Below are 21018 nucleotides of genomic sequence, written 5' to 3'. Positions count from 1 at the left end.
CAGGGCCCAAAATATATGTCAAAAATGATAAAGTTCCATCAGAACAAAATTAACTAATTACGTAATCAAACAAACAAATATCTGTTCATTCTACGAATAAAATTGGAATATTGAGTCTGAGACGTTGAATCAAACTTCAAAAAGAATGTTGGTTCTAAAATCCAGAACTGAAGCAATTCCTTAGGAGTCTTTTCACATAATCTGGAATTTTCTGCTCTGGGTATCAAAAGCTTAATAGTTTAATGTGTGAGATACTGGAACTGGCATAAATTCACAAACCCAGAACAGCCTTTAATTATTCCTGACATGGAAAGAGATGTAACTTCATGAAGACACATACATTGTGAGGAGGGTAAAAGACACAAATTTTGCTCATTTCCAATAGGAAAGAAAAGATCTTGGCTTCCTTCACTTCCCTAAAATTGATTGCTTACAAATCAGAATATGCAAACAATAATGATAAAAACAGATCAAAGAATAGTTTGATCAATGCAAAACCAAAAAACAGAAGCTAGAAACCGGACAGAGAAAACCCACTATGGATTCTATCTGGTACTTTTTGTTTTTTCACTGTTGACATGTTGAACTCAATCAAAAGAAACCAAGTTTGGTCTTCAAGAATCGTTTTAAGCGACCATTTTGATGATAAGAAAAGTATAACAGTTATTCTAATAGTACATGAACAGTCACAGACGTCATTTTCGGTGAAGGCCTGAGAATAATCAAATATGATTACCTTTGAAATTCGATGGTAAGTGAGCCATTCCTTATATGAGTTTGATCAAAATAGAATAAAAATGTCCATTTAGAAGCCGAAAGAGTCCAAAAGTAAATTCCTATCTTTGGCACCAAACAGTTAAAAGCTCACTCTACCTTGCTGTCTGTTGAGCCCTTTCAATCAACTTCTTTTTCCCAACTATTAGTGGCCGGAATGTTGGAGAAGGATGTTTAAATCGGGGGAGGGAAAAAATTGTTCAGTTACTTTTTTATTTCTTACCAAATTATACAAATTTCTCTTTTAGGAATTCGTAGTTTTGTTAGGGCACGAGGACTATTACATATACCACAGGGAGTGTTGATTTGTGACGTCTCTCCCATGGAAAAAAGGAAGAAAAAAAATCTCTTTTCATTTCCATGTTTACTTAGGGTTAATTCCCAAGAGTAATGGAATCACACCTGAACTTTTTATGACTAAATACCTCATATTCTTTCTACCCTTAGATTTGCATCATAATATCATTATTATATCAGAATGGTGGAAATCAGAAAAGCAGGTATATGTGTAAATATGTACTTTGTTATTTACATTTAAAAGGTTTGTTCCTTTATAAATCTACATGATAGAGTTGCTAGTTCTACGGTTCTACCTGACTCTAAACCCCTATTTTGCAAACCCTAATTGGAGTCTTTAGAGTCTCCGAAGATGAACCCGATGGTGCTAGTAAGTATGCAACTTTGATAGAACTCAGTGAGTTCGGGCATCAAGACATGCAATATGCCAACGCAAGGTTGCTTGATTGATAAAACCACTCTTGCAATTATAGATTAATCCATAGTTTGACCCTTGCTATTTCTCTGTAATTAACATATGGGTTATTCTTCATTTCTGGTTCAGCCTTCTTGAATTGATGCCTTCTAATTCCTGGTGATGTATTTATTTGGTATTTGTGTTGGTTCATTACATTGGGTCATTTGGTGATTGTTTTATAATCTAAGAGAGAGCTTTCTCCTCAATATTATGGCTTGGTTAGTATGGATTTCATGGGGTTTTGATTCCTCTTGATGAGTTCTACGTTCAGTTGTAAAAATAAACTGAAACACTTTCTTACATCCAGTTGCTTCTGTACGATCTTATCCCCTCTTCCCTGAATAGAAGAAGCAAAGTACTATTTACGCCGAGGTGCTGTGAATCGCTGGGGCTGAAGTCAGAAAGAAAGGTGAGAACTAGAACGAATTGAAACGACTTGGGAAGCCATCGAAGGTTTGTGTTTCAAGTTGAGAAATTTAACTTCTCAAAATTAGTTCACCAAAACCCATACGTAAAAGGGGTTTCTCAGGATTCTATAATTCTCTCCAACTCTTTCAGATCACTATAATAATATTGTTGAAGCAAAATATTTAGCAACTTTTTTTTCCATAGATCGAAAAAGAACTGGGTTTCAAATATTATAATGAATTTTCGCAACGAATAGAGGAAGGTTTCATGCCAAGTTTTATTCTTTTTCTTGCCAAGTAATGAAGACAAAATTTCCATTCTAATATTGCATACCTCACCCAGAAACATTTGGTAGAAGCAAGATCACCAAGTGAACCTGTGTGCTATGAGTTACATTCAGGGTTGGGATTGAGTCAGCTTTGTTACAGAGCTTTGATTGATACTTAAATTAACTATTCCTAGCTCTTCTCTTAATTTTCAAAGCTTTAAGATCTAAGAATGCAACACCAGAGCTAATTAACTTATTTCAGAGGGGAAATAAGTACTCTCATATTGTTCTCCTATATTAGGAACCTGAACATCACAATTTAACTTTTCAGGGAACAAATTATTCAGGCTGTGTGTCTGAAAAAGGCTGTTCTTTGCTTTCTGCTGCTCTTCAAACATCAGTTTGAGTTGCCTCCCTTGTTCTTCAATCTGCATTTGTAAATTTCTCTGAATCTGACAGCAATGATGTAGATGAACAGATATTATGGTCTCTTGATGAAATATTTCCTAGGACAGAAGAAGAAAGAACAGCCATGTAAGCATGAACATACCTCTAATTGTTCATGGAGATGCCTCTGTACGTCTAGTTGTTGTTGCAATGCTTCTGTGATCTGTATGCAACTATGAGACAGGTGATAAAGTTATAGTAAGCTTAGCTACTGTGCACAGATTAGTGAATTTCTTAAGTGAGAAACTAAAATGTTTGAAACATCCAATATGCATGCTTGTGAATAAGAAATGTAATAGACTTCACATCATCAGAAACTTACGTTTCTGTATCAATATGTCCTGTGTTGTTCAAACATGTTTTCCGGTCCAATTTTCCTGCAATAGCAACAGAAACAGAGACCAATTGATATCCATAGAAGGACTCACATTTACGATACTGAGGTTTGTTATTGAAATGTATACAGAGTTCTAATTAGCATAAGAAACAAGTAAAATGTTCAAGGATTCCACAAGACTGCATGTCTTAACACTAATTTCAGGGTCAGCAAATTAGTTTCTCTAAGTGGAACCCAAAGAAAGAAAAATGATTCATTGACTAATCGGTGTGAATTATTTTTTAGCACTCTCGCCTCTTCCAGCTTTAAACATCAAGACATTAATGGCTATTGACAGCAAGAATTCAGTTCCTGAATCTAATCATCTTTAGCAATCCAGAACAAAATGAGATCTTACATGTATGCAAGAACATGAAAATAGACTCATGGCTAAGCTGTCATTACAGTTACATGAGGACCTGATGCTTTAGGCTGGCCAAAAAATTTCAGAGGTTCACCAGCCCATCCTAGGCATTTTCAAAGGAAGTAACAAATTTTGGCTGAAGAATAGGAAAACAATGTAACATAGACACGAAACCATTACCTACCAACTTCTGCAAAAACCCAATTAGAATTATTAGATACAGAGAACAGTCAGAAGACCTGATAAACTACATTCATGTAGTCCACTAATATAAAAAAGTGTACCCAATGCACAACACTCCCACTACTGAGGGGGTCTGGGGAAGGTCATAACATACACACTGTTACCTCACTTCATGGGGAAGCTGTTTCTCAACTCGAATATGCAGCCACTGGTTCACAATGGAGCAACCTTACTGCAGTGCCAAAGCCCTCCCTAATTCGCAGGCTCATTATGCAATAGAGAGAGCAAGGATTCATATAGCAATAAATTGACACCAATTTGGAACCCTAAGTCCAGAGCTGCAGAAAGGGGGGAGGCAAACCAGCAAGTGTAAATAAACCCAAAATTAAATCCAGTCTGATTTTCGAATGGTCCATTATAAAAGCCTGAGAATATCAGAGCAAATTATCTTATGTCATGCTGTAGGGAGAAGCTGGTCCATGCTCCTATTAGAAAACTCAAAATTGCCTAATCACCATTAGCATCTACAGAACAAAAACTGATGCGTATAGCATTTCCATCGTCTAATATGCACAAAAATCTAATAAAATGAAATCCTTTCAGTAGCAAGAGATGGGCAAATCATAATAGATATACCTTCTGCAGATTCTGACATGTATTTGGCAGTTCGATATTTCTGTAAGGAAAAATAAGAGGTTCACTCATGTCCACATAAGCTCAATCGTAATCAAGTTAAAATACCCAATCTTGTGTACTTCGCAAAAAAGGAGGGGAGGAGAAAACCAACCTGCAAATGGCTTTTCACATGAAATATGGTCAATCCTTCAGAATCCATCAACCTCAGGATTCCCTTTGGAGTTGCCTCTGCACTCAAGAACATATATTATATCATTGGTAGCTCCTTCATTGAATTGAAAACATTTTTTTAACATATCACTTACTGTCTGCACCTCCAAGACGATTCACAGATTCAACAAACCGCTCATGAAGATTTGGAGTCCATCTAATCCGTGTTTTACCAGACGATGCTGCACCAGAAGAAACAGGACTGCCAGAAGTATAAGAAAACCCACCTGCAGTAGGTCTTGGAGGTTTCCTGTCTTGCTGAAGATGGAAGCTCGGCTGTGCTAGAGAAGGGGAGAATGGATTACAACCAACCTGTAAAAATGGAAAGCGCAAATCAAATCCAGCTAATTCCTCTCTATATTTTGCATACAATTAAAACCACAAGTCTTCTCTGACTGAGAAAAAGAATTTATATTATGTTGAAGACTAGGAGAGAAGGGAAAGCAAAGAACTAACTCTAGAATTCTGATTTCTTTGAATAGGGACTGAGAGGGGCCTAACATCCAAGGTGGCTTCCTCACTTGCCAACTTATTTTGCAGAAGAGGCATATGGTCATTCCCTGGCAAATTTCTTGAGCAGATACTATTGGAGTAATCAAAAAATAGAGATTTCTGATTGCTATGTGATGATGGGAGTGCCATGACAGATTGCAAGGTATCCCTTGATTGAAGGCCAATATCATCATGCTTTACTGAGATAATAGAGAGGGGATCCTCATAAGGCTGTAATGATGGGATTGCTACATCATAGTTCTTGTGAAGCTGGGGGCTCCACAAGAGTGTGTCAACTAGATACTGGCACTGTGGAGACTCTATGCAGTCTTCTGCTGCAGAAGTTGTTGATCCAGAATGACATGAAATTGAACCAGCAGGATAAGCAGTCCTGTGGTTTGCCAGTAGAGGTCCTCCTCCTATAAACAATGATGGAGATCGAAAACAAGCTCCCATATTCCAAGCCTGCTGTTGAGAACCAGAACTTCCAACAGAGCAATCAGATAGCTCAAAAGAATAATCTCTCAACCATCTATTATGTGGCTCTTGGAACTCAATCTTATGAGTGTTCATTTACAGGAAATCAGAATTTTGGGTACCTCTGAAACAAGAAAACTACTGAACACTGGACAGGATACTTCCCTAGTACCTGGAACTGATCTATTACTGTGTTCTATCTTAAGGATAGCAGCACAAAAGAAAGTTTGCTTGGTTTTGATTGAATTCCGTAAAATCAGAAAAGAGAATGAAGCAGAATGGGAGATAAACACAATACTTTGAATTCAAAGGCTTTATTGGAGAAATTTACTCTTCTTATATTCTACAAGACTTCTAAGATAAGATATTATCCGAATACATAACCCCCCATCAACCTTCATAATATTCCTAAGATGGATAGAGAAGAACAAAATCTTGATATACCCAGGGCCCAAAATATGTCAAAAATGATAATAAAATTAAGAAATTACGTAATTAAACCAACAAATATCTATTCAGTCTATGAATAGAATTGGAATATTGAGTCTGAAACGTTGAATCCTAACTTCAAGGAGGTCAGTTCTAAAATCCAGAACTGAAGCAATTCCTTAAGAGTCTTTTCACAAAATCTGGAATTTTCTGATCTGGGTATCAGAAGCTTAATAGTTTAATGTGTGAGATACTGGAATTGGCATAAATTCACAAACCCAGATTAGCCTATAATTATTCCTGACATGGAAAGAGATGTAACTTCATGAAAACACACATACATTGTGAGGAGGGTATAGGAGACACGCATTTTGTTCGTTTCCAATAGAAAAGAAAAAATCATGGCCTCTGGGCACCTTCACTTCCCCAAAATTGAATGTTTTATAAATCAGAATATGCAAACAATAATGATCAAAAAGATCACAGAATAATTTGATTAATGCAAAACCCAAAACAGAAGTTGGTAAACTGCTGCAACCAAGACAGTAGAAGCCAGAGAGAGAAAATCTAGTATGAATTCTATCTGGTGCTTTTTGTTTTTTCACTGTTGACATATTGAACTCAAAGAAACCGAGTTTGGTCTTTAAGAATCTTTAAGCGACCATTTGATGATAAGAAAAGTATAATAGTTATTCTAATAGTATATGAATAGTCACAGATGCTATCTGAAGGTCTGAGAAGAATCAAATATGATTACCTTTGGAAATCGATGGTAAACGAGCGATTCCTGATATGGGTTTGATAAAAATGGAATAAACAAGTCAATTTAAACGCCGAAAGAGTCCAAAAGTAAATTCCATCTTGAGCACTTAACAGTTGAACCTCACTCTCCTTTGCTGTCTGTTGAGCTCTACTGCTGTGGCCAGAATGTTGGAGAAGGATGCGTGTTTAGCTGTTAAATTATTATTTATTCTATTACCAAATAAAAAAAATTTTAAAAAAATCTCTCTTTTTCTTTCCATGTTTGCTTAGCCCTTCTCCCACGCTCACACATGGTCTGCCCTGAGTGTGGATCATCTACCTAATGGTACTCTACCGATAGCCACAAATACGTGGGGGCCTACAAGTAAAAAATTAAAAAAAGTGGGACCCATCACTTGTACCCTGTGCACCCTGTAGTCTATGGTCGACAAGCGATGGGGGACCCCTTGTAGTCTGTGGTCAACAAGAGACGCAGAGCATTCTGTGTTCCCCGTCAAGGGAGAGGATCTGGACTCCTCTGCCCATGGTACACAGGCAAACCTATGTCAGCCCAACTGTGTGGATGGGAGGATGGGGGGGACTACCTATGCAGGTAGAGAGGATCTGAATTTGACTTTACAAGAGTAATGGAATCGCAACTGATATACCAAGAATGGCTGATCACCTATCCACTCACTAGATCATGAACTGATTCTCAGACCAGGGGGTTCAACCCAAAAGATCTTGAAGTTTAACCCGTTGAGGCTCATTCATATCAAGTCTGCTCCAATCAAATCTAGTCCGATCTGATCACCCACATGGAAATTAGGAGTTGACAAGGATGACGAATTAAATGCAAGATCATCCGGTATTATGGTCCCCACTTAAATGTTGATCAACGAGTACACTCTGTATTGCTCTTACTATTACCTCCGATCTGCCAAACTTATGACTCAAATTAAAGCCCGAGTCGAGAGGTAATGTTGTATCCTAATCTGACTTGAGCTTTAGAGATGCTCACCAATCCCAATGATTGACCACTTTGATGGTGCACTCTTTTGAACAGGTTTGATCTTGGACAAATCAAGCCCTAGCCTTGATTCATTGGCAGGGTCAGATTTGTCAACAACAGTACCAAGCCATGTATGCCTCTTTGTTAATTAAGGGTGTGAATAGCAATAAGTGTATACAGCAGTGAACCTAGGTCTGCTTTACCTACTATTTTCATATTCAAAAGATAGCTTATGATAAAAAAAAAATCTTCCTCCTATTTTGAAAGTCTTGACTTTTATTTGTATGAAAATCTTTCAAAGAGAGTTTTGCACAATGACAAAGACAAATATGTTAATATAATCAACCATGATCACACCAAACACAATAACAAAACAGAACACTACTTCAAGATTACGACTTTTACACAAATTGCAATCATCAACATAGCTATCAGGTTGCCACTCTCTACTAAATTTTTTAAGCAAAATACTTTTCTATCAAAGAGAGTGGCCTACAGTGATACTTACATGTGTGTCTCTTTCTTTGTCTCCTTTAAAATGCTGATTGATTTTTTTATATGAACAAAGAAATTAAGACAAAATTGAAATGGAACAAAAACAGAGCATGAAACCGAACACCCAAAAGAAAATGCCAAATAAGTAAACCCTAATTAGCTATAAGACAAGAGATGAGTCACAGATGTCCCATTGACAAGCACAACGTGCACCCACAATGGGTACTTAAGAAATTAATTATGCATGAGAATAAAGAATCCATTAAGTAAGTTGAAGCCTTTAAATGCTGATAAAGACACCTACAATGTTGTCATTCTGATGATACATCACTAAGTATTGATTCACTTCTAGTTCTTTTTTGTTGGATACTATAGATTGATTATTGTGATTAGACATAGAAACTTGGTTTTCTTCTCTTACTTGAAGAACAGGACAAGTTGACTACACCGAGCAGTAAGGCAACATGGTGTCACTTAGTTGAAAAAACAAAACATGACATTTTTTTAAGCTAAGTTGACCTTCAATAGCCTTGAAAGAACAGCTACATGGTTCAAACGATTGGAAAATTTTTGCTTTGAGCAGACAATAGATCATAACGTAATTTGTATGCTTCAATTAAAGGGGAAATCTTGCTGTAATTTGACATTTAACTTTTCCTTTGTTCATTCAGAACCAGTGTCAACTCAGCCTTTGGCCAGTCAGAAAAGCAAACCACGAAGTCATAAACATAAATAGTAGCATCTAGGTGATATGTAAGTTATCCTACACAATGTTCGGACTTTTTATCGAGTACGACCTATGCAATTATTAGCCCTGTGCACTACCAGCGCAAGCACTAACCCCGTCAGCGGAACCCCACCGGAGGCCTAGTATAGTCCACAGAAGCCAGTAGCACTCATGCCATGCCCAGGTCAAAAAGCACACAACTGTCCAATGCAAGAAACAGAGGAACACCGGAGGTGGTGGTCTAATAGTCTCAAGCTCACTCCCAAGTGATTTGATAAACCTTATGTCCCAAGTTTGAATCCCCTCTACTCATCTGTTTCTTGCATTGTATAGTTATTTACCCTTTGACCCGGCATGAACGCTACCGGGACTATTCTAGGCCTCCGACGGGACTCCACTGATGGGACTAGTACTTGCGCTAGTCTACATAGGGCTAATGCTCGCATAAATCATACTTAATAAAAAGATCGAACATTGTGTAACGGAGGCCCCAGATCACCGTTACTGCATCCCCTCTTTTGGTTACCAAAAAAAAAATCAGCACAAGGAAAGTGAGAAGATGAACATAAAACAATTGCTGCAATTGAGTCCATATGTTCAACTCGGCAAAAGAATTTCACAGCCGTATTCTTAACATCATTCACCACTGCCAAAGAACCTCTGGAGAGGATACAAACCTCAAAGCATTAACAAAATTCGTGTGCATTCATCATTCATCCTGTAGATAATCATAGTGCACCAAAAAGCTGGAACTGCAATTCTCCATCCGTAATGAGCAGAGAGAAGACTATCAGGGACCAATGCTACAACAACTGGTTGGGACACAGGTGCAGTATCACAATCGAATTTCCCAGTTTGTAACTTTCAATGTCTCTCGAGTCCCCATTCACAATAAGCAGAGAGAGGAAAGGGCAGGAAGAAGGAAAAAAAAATCACAGGCCACACAAAATTTCTATGCTCCGCATTTATAATTAAAGATATTATCACAAGGGCGAAACAAAAACCAATAGCATGCAACAATGTTTTCTTCTCCACCTAACAAAAATTGTTCCTAGAAGCTGTCTCCCTTCCCACATCTAGTTTGCTATGATATGACCTCACTTGGGTTCTCTTTGATCTGTTTTTCTTCTTCCTCTCTGGACTGCCGGGGGATCAAACTCAGAATGGGGCCGGTGGGACATCAAGGGTAGTTCCAGCTTGAATTTGGCCCCATCCAATCAGACGCCAGTGCTTCTCCACACGTCGGCTCAATGCAACCTTCTCACCTCTGCTTGTACATACCGGAGAGGTTAATTGCAGCTTTGCGAGATCGTTCTTCACAGCAATGACACGAGCCCCACTTGACATCGAACCTATGTTCAGCATAAGAATCTCTCCCTTGGTTAGTTTTGACACCTTCCCCTGCTTCTCTGTACCCTTTGTCCTGACTCCAAGAAGCCGACGGAGAAGGAAGAAATTGACCTGAAATACAACAAAAAATAAGTAACAGAAATATAAAGAACAAATTATGCGGATAGAATAGCTTTTTTACCACATTGAAGAGTGAAATAGCAATTCCGACTGTTGTAGAGAAGTCTTAGAAGGACACGTTCAAATTTTAAAGGTCAATTCAATTAATTACCCCCCACAAATCCCACATCTGCTATGCACCCCTCGGAGTCCTGTTCACCCTCAGGTACCCATGCTTTGTTTTGACAAAAAGCTAGTTATGATTGGAGGTGATTCGGCAAACAGGCAGACAAGGATAATACCTATCCATAAAAGTTTCAGCTCCGCATGATCTAAGTAGGAAGTTATCCCACGTTAGACTAGGGAAGACATCCACCAAATCTTTGCCTGTAAGGTTGCTACGTACCAAAAAATCTCACTCAACCATATGAGAAACAATTAAATCTTTCCCCCCCAAGTCTAACCCATGAAACTGAATTTTAAACCCTAATGTCCTAAAAGGGCAGGACACACAGGAACCCCATTACAGAACCTACATGATAAAAGGCCAAAAAATTCATTGGTCCAGCCAGTAGGATGAGTCCAAGGACCATGCTTTCCAAAGTCAGCAGCAGTAAAAATAACCCAGATTCCTAGTTTCATTGCAAACAAATAGATTTAGAATAAATTTAATGGGCCAAGCTCTACACTCTAGTGGTCCAAGCAGATTGCAGTGGCATAAGTTCATCGATGCAGTAGAGCAGGAAGAAAACCTAAAGGTAGTTTTAAGCACAAATGTCCAACAGAGGCCTCTAAAGGGCCCTCGTCTGGAGGAGTGATTTAGTCCAGATTGAACAACCAAAAAGAGCAAGGGGCAGACCTAAAATAACCTTTGGAGAAGCATTGAGAAAACACATGAACAGGTAAGGCCTTGTAACCAGTATGAGCATACAGAAGGCAAGGATTCATATAGACCTCATTTAGTTGGGATAAGGCTGAGTTCTTCTTGTTGTTGCTGCAGTTTCTAACCCAAAAATGCTAGGCTAACTGGTAATGCATACCATGTCTATACCCCATGCAATTTTAGAAATTCAAGACAAGCCTAGATGGAGATTTGGAAGCCAAAATGCCGTGTTAACCCCTAATGCAAACCATTTCTGTATGCTATATAATTTTGGAAATTTAGATCCACCCTAAAACATGGATATCTATCAGGTTCTCATAAATCAAATCAAAAGAAGACATTCTAAAAGTTTAGATGCCTACCTCAAGCTCAACAAAAACTTCAGGGAGTGACCCAACCTCACCAAGAACCTGACCAACCAGCCGATCAGCACGCGTCAGGGTAGGATCCATTGTGGTACCAACACCAATGAGGCCTCCAGGCACCGCAAACTGCAGCTCATTTTGCTCAGCAAATAATGAAACTATCCTTGAGTATATTGGAGTGCAGCGAATGTTACCACTCTCGTCCTTCACAACAATGCCAGGCCGAACCTCAATGAATTGATTAACTTTCAGAACACCCTGCATAAGATTTGTTTCAGTCTTAGAACTGATTACTTGAGCTATCTATCCTAGGAAAAAGGCATAACCCTCTGTAACATTACATGCATTACATATATAGAACACAACACACACATGTAGGAATCTCACAACTTGATATGATGAACCATCCAACAGGGGAACTGCAACCAGCAATTTACTGCTCTACTATGGAAGGTCCATCAGAAAGATATACTAATGAAGATGGGGAAGGCATTGACGAAACCAACAGGTAAAGTGCAACCATCAGTATATTGCCTGTTTGAGATGGCAAATGGGATGCATATATGGTAAATCTCCACAGTAAGGTCAATATCATGCAGCAATTTCTTTTGCATGTGCATGCAGCAACTACCATTTAACAGTTATCAATAACTTCCAACTATTAAGAAACGAACCTTGAGGATGCTTCCACCAGCAACGCCACCTTTTATCTCATCAACCTCATATCCAGGCTTATTCACGTCAAATGACCGAATCACTATCATATTTGGTGGATCAGTAAAGTTCCTCACTGGTATGGGTATCTTTTTGACAATGTACTCACATACTACATCGATGTTATATTTTAATTGAGCAGAGATTGGTACCACTGGAGCCCCATCAGCTACAGTTTTCTGCATAAATCCAACCAAGAAAAACACAATCACAAAATGCATGTCAGCTGAAAGGGGAAGGAGTTATGTCAGCAAACCAAGAGATGTATTTGCTTCAGCCAATGGCATTCAAAAAGAAAACCTGTATGAACTTCTGAATCGCTTCATGCTGATTGATGGCAACATTTTCTTGAATCAGATCAACTTTATTTTGAAGAATAATTATATGTTGGAGGCGCATAATCTCAACAGCAGCTAAATGCTCTGACGTTTGAGGCTGTGGGCAGCTCTCATTCGCAGCAATCAGAAGTAATGCACCATCCATGATTGCGGCTCCATTAAGCATAGTAGCCATAAGGATGTCATGACCCTATTATAAAATAAAGAAATCAAAATGTACCAAGACATTAAGGGTTAGACATAAGGAAATGAGAAATATAGCAATAAATGCATTAGAGGCACAATAACTATATGTGTAGCATACAAATATTTTGTAACAAAATCAACATAAACAATTTAAAGGAAATAAACACAAAACAACTGCCATTTCTCTAATCATTTCCCATCTACACTTCATATCTCACCAAGAAATTCTGTATTAATAATTACACCTCTGAAGACTCTAATATGTTCATGCAAGCAACCGATGTTCAAAAAGGATCAACTTATATTGAGCTCCTCATGGACTTGGAAAGGCTATGTACCAATGACTCAAATTTCTTAAGAGAAACCTACATAGTCAGACATGGTGCAGAAGTAAAACTTGGTTGATGATCTCTTTAAACTCAATATATTGCTCATATAACCTTTTAAAATGAAAAAAATTGTGAAACCAATATTGTATCTAGCAAAATTTTTCCCTCAAAGGAATGACGAAAAAAGATATATGAGATGTTCAACAGTGTAGAACTCAAAAGGTGACAGAAGTCATTTATATTGCATTAGGCATTAGCTCATATTTTGATGTGGTCATGGAGTTCTAAGATCCCACAAGGGGAGTTAAAAGCTAGAATGCTTGCCTGGGTCACACTATTTTGATGCAGGAATGGTGTTAGATCCTAGCAAAGGGATTTAGAGGCTTGAATGCTAGGTGGAGCCACACTTGAAATGAATAAGTTTGATAACAATAAGAAACATAAGAAAGAACCCTTAAAAAGAATAAAAAATAAAAAATAAAAGGAGAAGATGTGATGAAAAATGCTGGAACCAACGGAAAACAATACAACTAAAAGATAGGTCAATAACATCACAGAGAAAACCATGGAGAAACTCAATAATAAATCGCCCCCAAAAAGACTCCTCCCATTACCCCCCACCCCCAAAACAAAACAAAAAAACACTGATTTTGCTAAAGGTTAGGCCTAGTACTTCTCCTGGTTGCACTAATATTGAAAAATCTCCAACAGAATATACAAGAAATGCTTCTGGCTACTAAGTTTTCCATTCCAGATTGCATGTCACTTGACTATTCATTCACATCATAAGCGGATCCATGGTCTGCTAGGTCCCAAATAAATTGCTCATTCAATTGCATCCTAGAACTGCTAATCATGTGGATGTGGGGGTTTCATAAGCAGAAATAGGAAATAATCTTGAACAATGATTTTGACACACTTAGAATTTCTAAATCTACTTGCACATTGAGAGGACCAGAAATAGTTAGGAGAACTTAGTAAAGGGGAGAAGAACAAGAAGAACCAAGGAATTTAAATAATCAAACCCAAAAGGAAAACAAAGAACTAAAACTGAGCAGGACACTAACAAGGACTCGCCTCTAGACTCTAAAACCAAGCAAACAGCTCATGCTGTCAGCTTATACAAACCACAAATGACTCAAAACACTGTCACATCCAAGCCATCATTTAGTTCAAATCCACATCAGCGTCACTCCTAATTTCTAGCACTCTATTAGTATTTCTATAAATGACAAACACACACCACAAACTCGATGATGACTAATTGCCCCTTTCTGTTGGCTTCATTCTACTTAGCCTGACCATCTTGATACGATAACCCATCTCAGACTTAGCTACTTCATAGCACATCGAGTTACACTAGCTAAATAATCCCAACGTGTTACATTAGGCAGATATTGTATAATTGTTCGGTTTTCTGCCATTTTTTCCATCCCTCTGTAAATAACCCAATATGGGTTCAAAGTCAATAACATCTTCACCATTTAGAGTAATGATGAGTCCAAGCACACCAAGGATTGACGAATGGTGAGGACCCATATTGACTATCATAAGGTCTTTTCTTGTATGGTACAATCATCTTTTTTCCCGGATTCATTATTCCATCAATTGCTCAAAACAAAACTAAATTCATAAAATTCAAGATCTAATAAATCAAATAATTCAAAATGAATCTTCAATTAACAAGTTTTTGTTTCTCAAATATCCAACTGACTAATTAATTGTTTATAATGGAGTCTATTTTTCTTTGACAAGCCAATAGCCATTGACGGTTTCCCAAAATTTTACGTAGACTTCACTGAGATAAATAGTCTTTCCTGTGCAATTCCAAATATGAAGTAAGCCTCCGTATCATATTGGTGAAATTGAATATTTGAAATTCAACAGATCCTCTATTTTCTTCTTTTTTTTCTCTTTTTCTTGTGAAAAAATTGAGAGAACAAATTTGACAATGTCTGGATAATGTAACAAAATACAAAATTACTATTTTGCATGTGATAATTTTTTTCCGAATAGTCCCAAACTTTATCCTTCTCATATCAACATTCGCACTTGTTCTAACTTTCAAAACTTTATAACCTTGAAGAAATAAATTTCCAAGCCAAAACTACACATCAAATAAGACCATCAAAAACTATCCAACAACCTAGTTATATGACACACCTGAGTCTGTTGAGTAATTCTTAACGCAAGCTCAGAAACAGACATCATATATTATAGACAGATTTCTTGTCACACTGAACTAACTTTGTATTTCATGATTTTCAAAACCTTAAACCCTCTTCAGCACCCTGAAGATTTTCTTAATGTACATCCGTTATCGCCAATCAAGCATGAACTGAAAACATATCTAAGATTATCAATACTTAAGTAGTAGGAAAATATCTTCTGAAAGAAATTATTCATAGGTATACTGGAGATTCCTAGTGCCAATAATGTTACCGGGCAGTCTACAAATGAAACATGGCGCAATAGCTTCATCCGTGCATTTTCGAAGCCAGGAACATCACATAAAGGAGTATCTTCTTTTCCACTCCCATAGGCCCTGTAAAAACATTTTCAACATTCACCATGAAAATCCATGAAAAACAAATAATATACAGCACTTGTATTAGAGAACATACTTGTAACATGAAGGCCTGGGGCATCTTTCATCTTCACACTTGTAAATCTTTGCATTGGCATATCCGAGCTTGATCGTAATGTTACGCTCCAGCTCATTTTTAAAGCGAACAGTCTGGAGAGAAAAGAACATTTGATCCAACTTAAAAACATAACACATGCAGCTATTTTTTAGAAGAATGACAACAAACTATTGGGATGCATCTTCTTTCATGTTATGACAATTTTCTTGTACAGACATAAGCTGTAACTAAAACATGGCTAAGTTGAATTAAAAGAACAAAAACTGAACCAATATATATGAATGGTAGAAGAAATTAAAAAATTCACCCAAATTCAAAAATGTTGAGATATAACATAAAGGAGGAACCTCACATCTAAGATTCAAATATGAATTATCCTAATAGATCACAGAAAATGAGATTTGAAGAAACTTTAGTCCCAAAAATATACAGCTAGAATTCAAAGCATATCTGAACACTGAAGAAAATCCAAAGAAACCAGAGAAGAAAGTAGAGGAGCCAAAATAGAATACATACTGGGTATTGGGGCGGTAAGGGAGGGGGGGAGAAGACAGGAGGAAAGATCTCTGGCAAAGAAGCAACTCCTTCAACAGTGTTAAACCTGTTGGAAGAACCATATGAAGACGGACAAGCTCCAATTGGATCCGAGTTTAGTAGGTAATTTAGTTGTTCAATTATTGGACATATGGTTGGGATTTTTTTTTCACCTTGAACATAAAAACTTTGAGTGGTTACCTGTTGGTGGTAGAGTCGTCCTCAAATTTTAATAGGTAAATTGAGCATAGACTGGAATTGGCATTTTATTACTTGTCTCATTAAGGTCAATTTCAGTTTTAGATTAATATTAGGGATCTTTCCTCAATAACACAATTTGTAGCATACGCAACACTAAGATCATGAAATATTTAATCAAAGTTGAGTATGTCAGTTGTAACCGCTGACCCAGTCCAGTTAGTGTGCGCTCCTTTTTCCCTCTACATTTACTTCTCCCCTTATTGTACTTGTCCATCTTCTTTTACTTGTTTTCTTTAAATACTTTTGCCATCAATCTGTTTTCTGCATAGCATGTTGTCCATAAAAGTACGAGTTCACAGTTCCTTGGTAGACCATCAATCTGACATGAAGTTTGGATGAACGAAACTCAAACCTAGGGACTCAAATCCCCCAAATCAGGCTTTGGAACTCTCTACTATCATGCAATAAAACAAGTTGCAGATCTAAACATTATATGGCCACAGGGCTTAGTTTCAAGCTTCTAAAAAACTAGTTTTGCCTGCCATTTTGGGAAACCACTAAATGCCCCTTATGTTAGTTGTGATGTCTATCCAGGACCTCCACATCGAAACATTATCATTTTAGGAAGTTGAAGGCTTGCCTTCAATCTGGTTTCCGCTGCTGGGAATCAAAGGTTGGAGGAGATATCCATGAGATATTTTCCTAGCTAAGCTCGACTCTTACCCCTTCCTTTTATCATATTCTGCCTTGTACTTTCTTTTATGTTATTTCCAAGTTCACCCTTTTATATGCACTAAAAATATTACTCACAATTTATTCACTCATCAGTTATTTGATTCCTACTAATTTCAAATTTGCCATCATTTCTTGTGTTTGCTAAGTAAGCCCACAACTGACCAGGGCAGGGTTTTCCAACCCTGGCTCCCCATCAATCACACCTCAGAGAAGAAGAGAACAATAAGCAATAAGCTCTTCCTTCTTTCTTTTTGCATTCTTTGGGTGGGGGAAGGGATCAGACAGGTTCGAAGAGCAGCACTCAAAACTCAATAAATAAAAGTCAATTTTATGTTTTAAATTACCTCTAATTGATTGGATATACATTATAACCTTGTGAAATCCTAATAAAGAAATAAAGGCGCGCTAACTATAGTTTTCAAAGCAACAAGGAAACCCAAACTTGGAGAGGCATACAGTATGCATTATATAGGAAAGATAATAATTATGATTATATGCTAAATAGACGGCATCGCAATAGTATGTACAATTATGCTAGTAATGACCTAATATGAGAAAAGCAAGCTATGATTTATACAAATATTTATTTGAAAAATAAATAAACAAAATAAACGATAAACAGAAATTCATGTAAGTGCATGTCAGAAATCTGAAGTAATATATGGCACACGATCTCAAGGCTGGAAAGTAGCGTCTAAGCATCCAAGGCAATTGCCTTTTTGCATCAAACAAGCTATGTTGACAGCTCAGACAGTGGGCTAGTAGAACAGCCAACACCCATGCTACCAGAAGCAGCTTAAAACTCTTGAAATAAACTCGATTCTATTACTCAAATCATATCTAACTGAAAGGGGAATACGAATAATGATAACACCCTGCAACTTACAGCAATCACCCTAATAGATCCCCGGTTTCACCGACAGCAATGTATCTCTCAGTGGATCAATCACTCACTCCCAGACTGAATTAATTAACAGAGCAAGCAATAGATAACACGAAATTAATGAAAATGGACTCTAATTTATATTAGCAATGGACCAGACTCAAACTACATTGAACACCTCCCCATGGCTCCCCCCATTACTAAACCTTGAATACTCAAGGATTTTCCCCTGATCTACAAGCACAGCTCGTCCTCTTTCCCTTTATAACATCCCCCCTCCAGTCCCTCTCATCCCTTTAATACAACCCCAATACAATCCTAACAAACTACCGTCCATGTAGGCCAGCATGATTGGCTTTTCTCCAATAGTAACCTGCCACTTGTCATTGTCTTTTTGTGTCTGAATTTGTCCGTCATATGGCTATTTGGTTTGATACCCTACACTTCTATAATCCTAAGCTATACCCCTGAACCTTAGTGTCTTAACATATAACAACCTTTTGAAGTTTCTAATGAGATTCATGAATGCCCCATATTCAACATCACACACTGAATGAAGTCAACAAACTCAAAATAAAAACTCTATCCGGCTGTTAAGTGTCCCAATATAACTCAAACACCAAACTTAGCAACTAAATTCATGTCTTGATTTCAACCCACTTTTTTGGGAAAATAAGGAAAATTGCAATGAAACCCAAGAAAATAGAAGGCCCAACCATACAAGATACAACTATCAAAAGCTTGTTTTCAATCCAATGGACCACCACACTCTTGGAGGATCTTACCTACTCAGTGACTAGGCGAACATAAGGAATCAAATGTCAAAAGCAACATTTTTATAAAAAAAAAAACTCAACTAGCTAGGTAGATGTCATGAATGTGTTACCCTATTCTACAGAACTCCCCCCAGGTTGCATTTAGATAAATTGGAAGCACATAAATTGCCTCCCACAACATCTCATGGCAACTATGTTTTACTAACTAATAAGACATGTAGTTTAGCAGGCATCACAGATGCAGTACCCTATTCTACGAGAGAGAACTCCCCTCTAAGTTGTATTGTGATGGTCACAACACCTTATAATCCTGTTTGACTGGCTTTCTTTCCATATGCCTTACCAATACTAGTACTTTAGCATTTGAAAGCTGCGCAAAAACTTAACAAATTCTTAATTGGGCTTTTTTGCTAGCTTGCAACATTAGTTAATTGCTTTATATAGACAGAGGCACCTTAAAAATATTTTTCACCGGAAAACCTACAACACTGGGATAATAATAGCATAGAATTAGCTGTCACCTCAAATCCAATATCTGGTCTGGTTATAACTCTATAAAGTTACACAGAAATGCACTAGACAATCTGATATCAACACTAACTTATTACTCACAAACTCTCTTGACCTATCAAAAAGTGCAATCAACAAACTCTCAGAAGATCAAACAAGATTCTATTTGAGATTTTCTATTACATCACACATTGAACCATTGGAGGGAGGAATTACCTGGACACCAGATATTGCTTTTACAACCGTGGACTTCCCATGTGCCACATGACCAATAGTGCCTAAATGATTAAGATAGAAAAAAGTGTTTAGGTCTTGAACGTCACCCTATCTACGCTTCCAGTTCAGCAAACTAAGTTAAATTCAAAAGAATAAGCATATTACCTATGTTTATTGTAGCTTGACGAGAAATCACTTCAGGAGAGAGTGGATGCAATTTTGTGACATCCAGCTTACTTAGATCCTGTTCCATCAATCCTTTTCGAGACATTTTGACTAGTGTTCAAAGTCCCAGTCCTGAAGAAGGTGAGATTGTAATCGAAGTAAATACTCAGAAGAAAAATCCTTTCACATGAACTGTTACACACTAAATACATCAAAATAGACCATCTCCAGCTATGTAATAAGACTAATACTGAAAGCAAACTAAATGAAAGCATACGAAATACAAATAACAGACAGTATTAATAGTAAAGGGAGCTTCAGGGTTCGAAATTTGAATTAAAAAAAATATTTGCAACAAATTTGCAAGATTCAAAACGTGTGCATAGATCCCAACAGTATAATCGAGTAACAACGAGTAACAAAACCTGATACACGAGAGAATCAAGTACCTTTACAGCTTTAGAAATATCAAGTACTTTGTATGAATCGGGCGTAATTTCTGACAATTGTCAGCCAGGAAATACCGTCTGCAAATTCATCAAACCGGTGTTAAGATATGTTGAAAGGAAATCAAGATTTGAAATACACTCCCTGTCTGTATAAATTAAAAATAAACTGAAACACTTCCTTACATCCAGTTGCTTCTGTACGATCTTATCTCCTCTACCTTGAATAGAAGAAGAAATGAACCACCAAATATTTACGCCGGAGAAGTGGTGAAGGTGAAGCGCTGGAGCTGAAAGAAAGGTGAGAGCTCTCTGATTTAGGATTACGATTGAGAGATAAATGAGAGTGGAACCCGGCAGACACGAGGTGTAAAGGCTAGAACGAAACGACTGGGGAAGCAGTCCGAAGCAAGGGATTAGGGTTTCGATTTACGAGAAATGATTCAATCGGATATTTAAAGTGAGAAATTTGATCCGATTTCAGTTCGAACAGAGAATCACAGAGCTGGAACCGTAACAGAAATAGAGACTTGTCTCGTAGAATCGGGCTCGGAACGGATACATTTGGATCGGGTAGCAAATGCGGTACGGGATCGGGCATTAATCGGCTGTCTAGTTGAACCTTAAACGGGTTGCGGATCTGCTCAACTCTAGTTGGGCCTTAACTGGGGTTGCTCTTGCAGCCCCAAATATTTTCCTTCTCATTAGTTAATTAAATAATAAAATTCAAAATTAAAGTAAATCTCTAATAATAATAAACTCCGAGGGGTGGCTTAGTTGGCAAAAGACCAATGCTTCCACGTAGTAAGAGGTTAGAGTTCGAATCCCCTCGAAGCTAAGAGCAAAGCCC

The 21018-nt window shown here is 37.5% G+C and overlaps 2 protein-coding genes across 2 annotated transcripts; both read right to left on the bottom strand.

Annotated features, from left to right (window-relative positions):
• Positions 1–2452: 2452 nt before the first annotated feature.
• On the bottom strand, positions 2453–6422 carry LOC149001455 (myb family transcription factor RLI1-like). The gene is made up of 7 exons (XM_089137528.1): positions 4877–6422; positions 4516–4732; positions 4362–4438; positions 4211–4250; positions 2974–3028; positions 2755–2824; positions 2453–2656 (listed from the first exon to the last, which is right to left on the bottom strand). The coding sequence occupies exons 1-7, from the start codon at positions 5483–5485 to the stop codon at positions 2453–2455; spliced, it is 1272 nt and encodes a 423-aa protein (XP_088993654.1). The 5' UTR covers positions 5486–6422.
• A 2983-nt stretch (positions 6423–9405) lies between these two features.
• LOC149001454 (eukaryotic translation initiation factor 2 subunit gamma-like) lies at positions 9406–20608 on the bottom strand. Its single transcript, XM_089136624.1, has 10 exons — positions 20355–20608; positions 20172–20249; positions 19723–19854; positions 19558–19619; positions 15682–15794; positions 15500–15602; positions 12505–12732; positions 12165–12383; positions 11488–11748; positions 9406–10254 (listed from the first exon to the last, which is right to left on the bottom strand). The coding sequence occupies exons 3-10, from the start codon at positions 19826–19828 to the stop codon at positions 9952–9954; spliced, it is 1395 nt and encodes a 464-aa protein (XP_088992750.1). The 5' UTR covers positions 19829–19854; positions 20172–20249; positions 20355–20608; the 3' UTR covers positions 9406–9951.
• Positions 20609–21018: the final 410 nt, after the last annotated feature.

Source organism: Hakea prostrata, chromosome 10, assembly GCF_041222555.1.
Source record: "Hakea prostrata isolate BN-2017 chromosome 10, UWA_Hpros_2, whole genome shotgun sequence".
NCBI lineage: Eukaryota > Viridiplantae > Streptophyta > Magnoliopsida > Proteales > Proteaceae > Hakea > Hakea prostrata.
This window is presented reverse-complemented; position numbering and strand designations above follow the sequence as displayed.

Bases quoted from the DNA above. Each gene is read 5' to 3' on its own strand.
- LOC149001455 (XM_089137528.1), bottom strand. From the start codon at position 5,485: ATGAACACTCATAAGATTGAGTTCCAAGAGCCACATAATAGATGGTTG. The intron at 4,251-4,361 runs GTTGGTTTTCTC...TTTTCCTTACAG, and splicing joins ATGTGAAAAGCCATTTGCAG to AAATATCGAACTGCCAAATA. The intron at 2,825-2,973 runs GTAAGTTTCTGA...CCTGTCTCATAG, and splicing joins GGACATATTGATACAGAAAC to TTGCATACAGATCACAGAAG.
- LOC149001454 (XM_089136624.1), bottom strand. From the start codon at position 19,828: ATGTCTCGAAAAGGATTGATGGAACAGGATCTAAGTAAGCTGGATGTC. The intron at 15,795-19,557 runs GTAATTCCTCCC...TTTTCTCTCCAG, and splicing joins AAGCAATATCTGGTGTCCAG to ACTGTTCGCTTTAAAAATGA. The intron at 12,733-15,499 runs GTAACATTATTG...ATTTTATAATAG, and splicing joins TTTCATTTGTAGACTGCCCG to GGTCATGACATCCTTATGGC.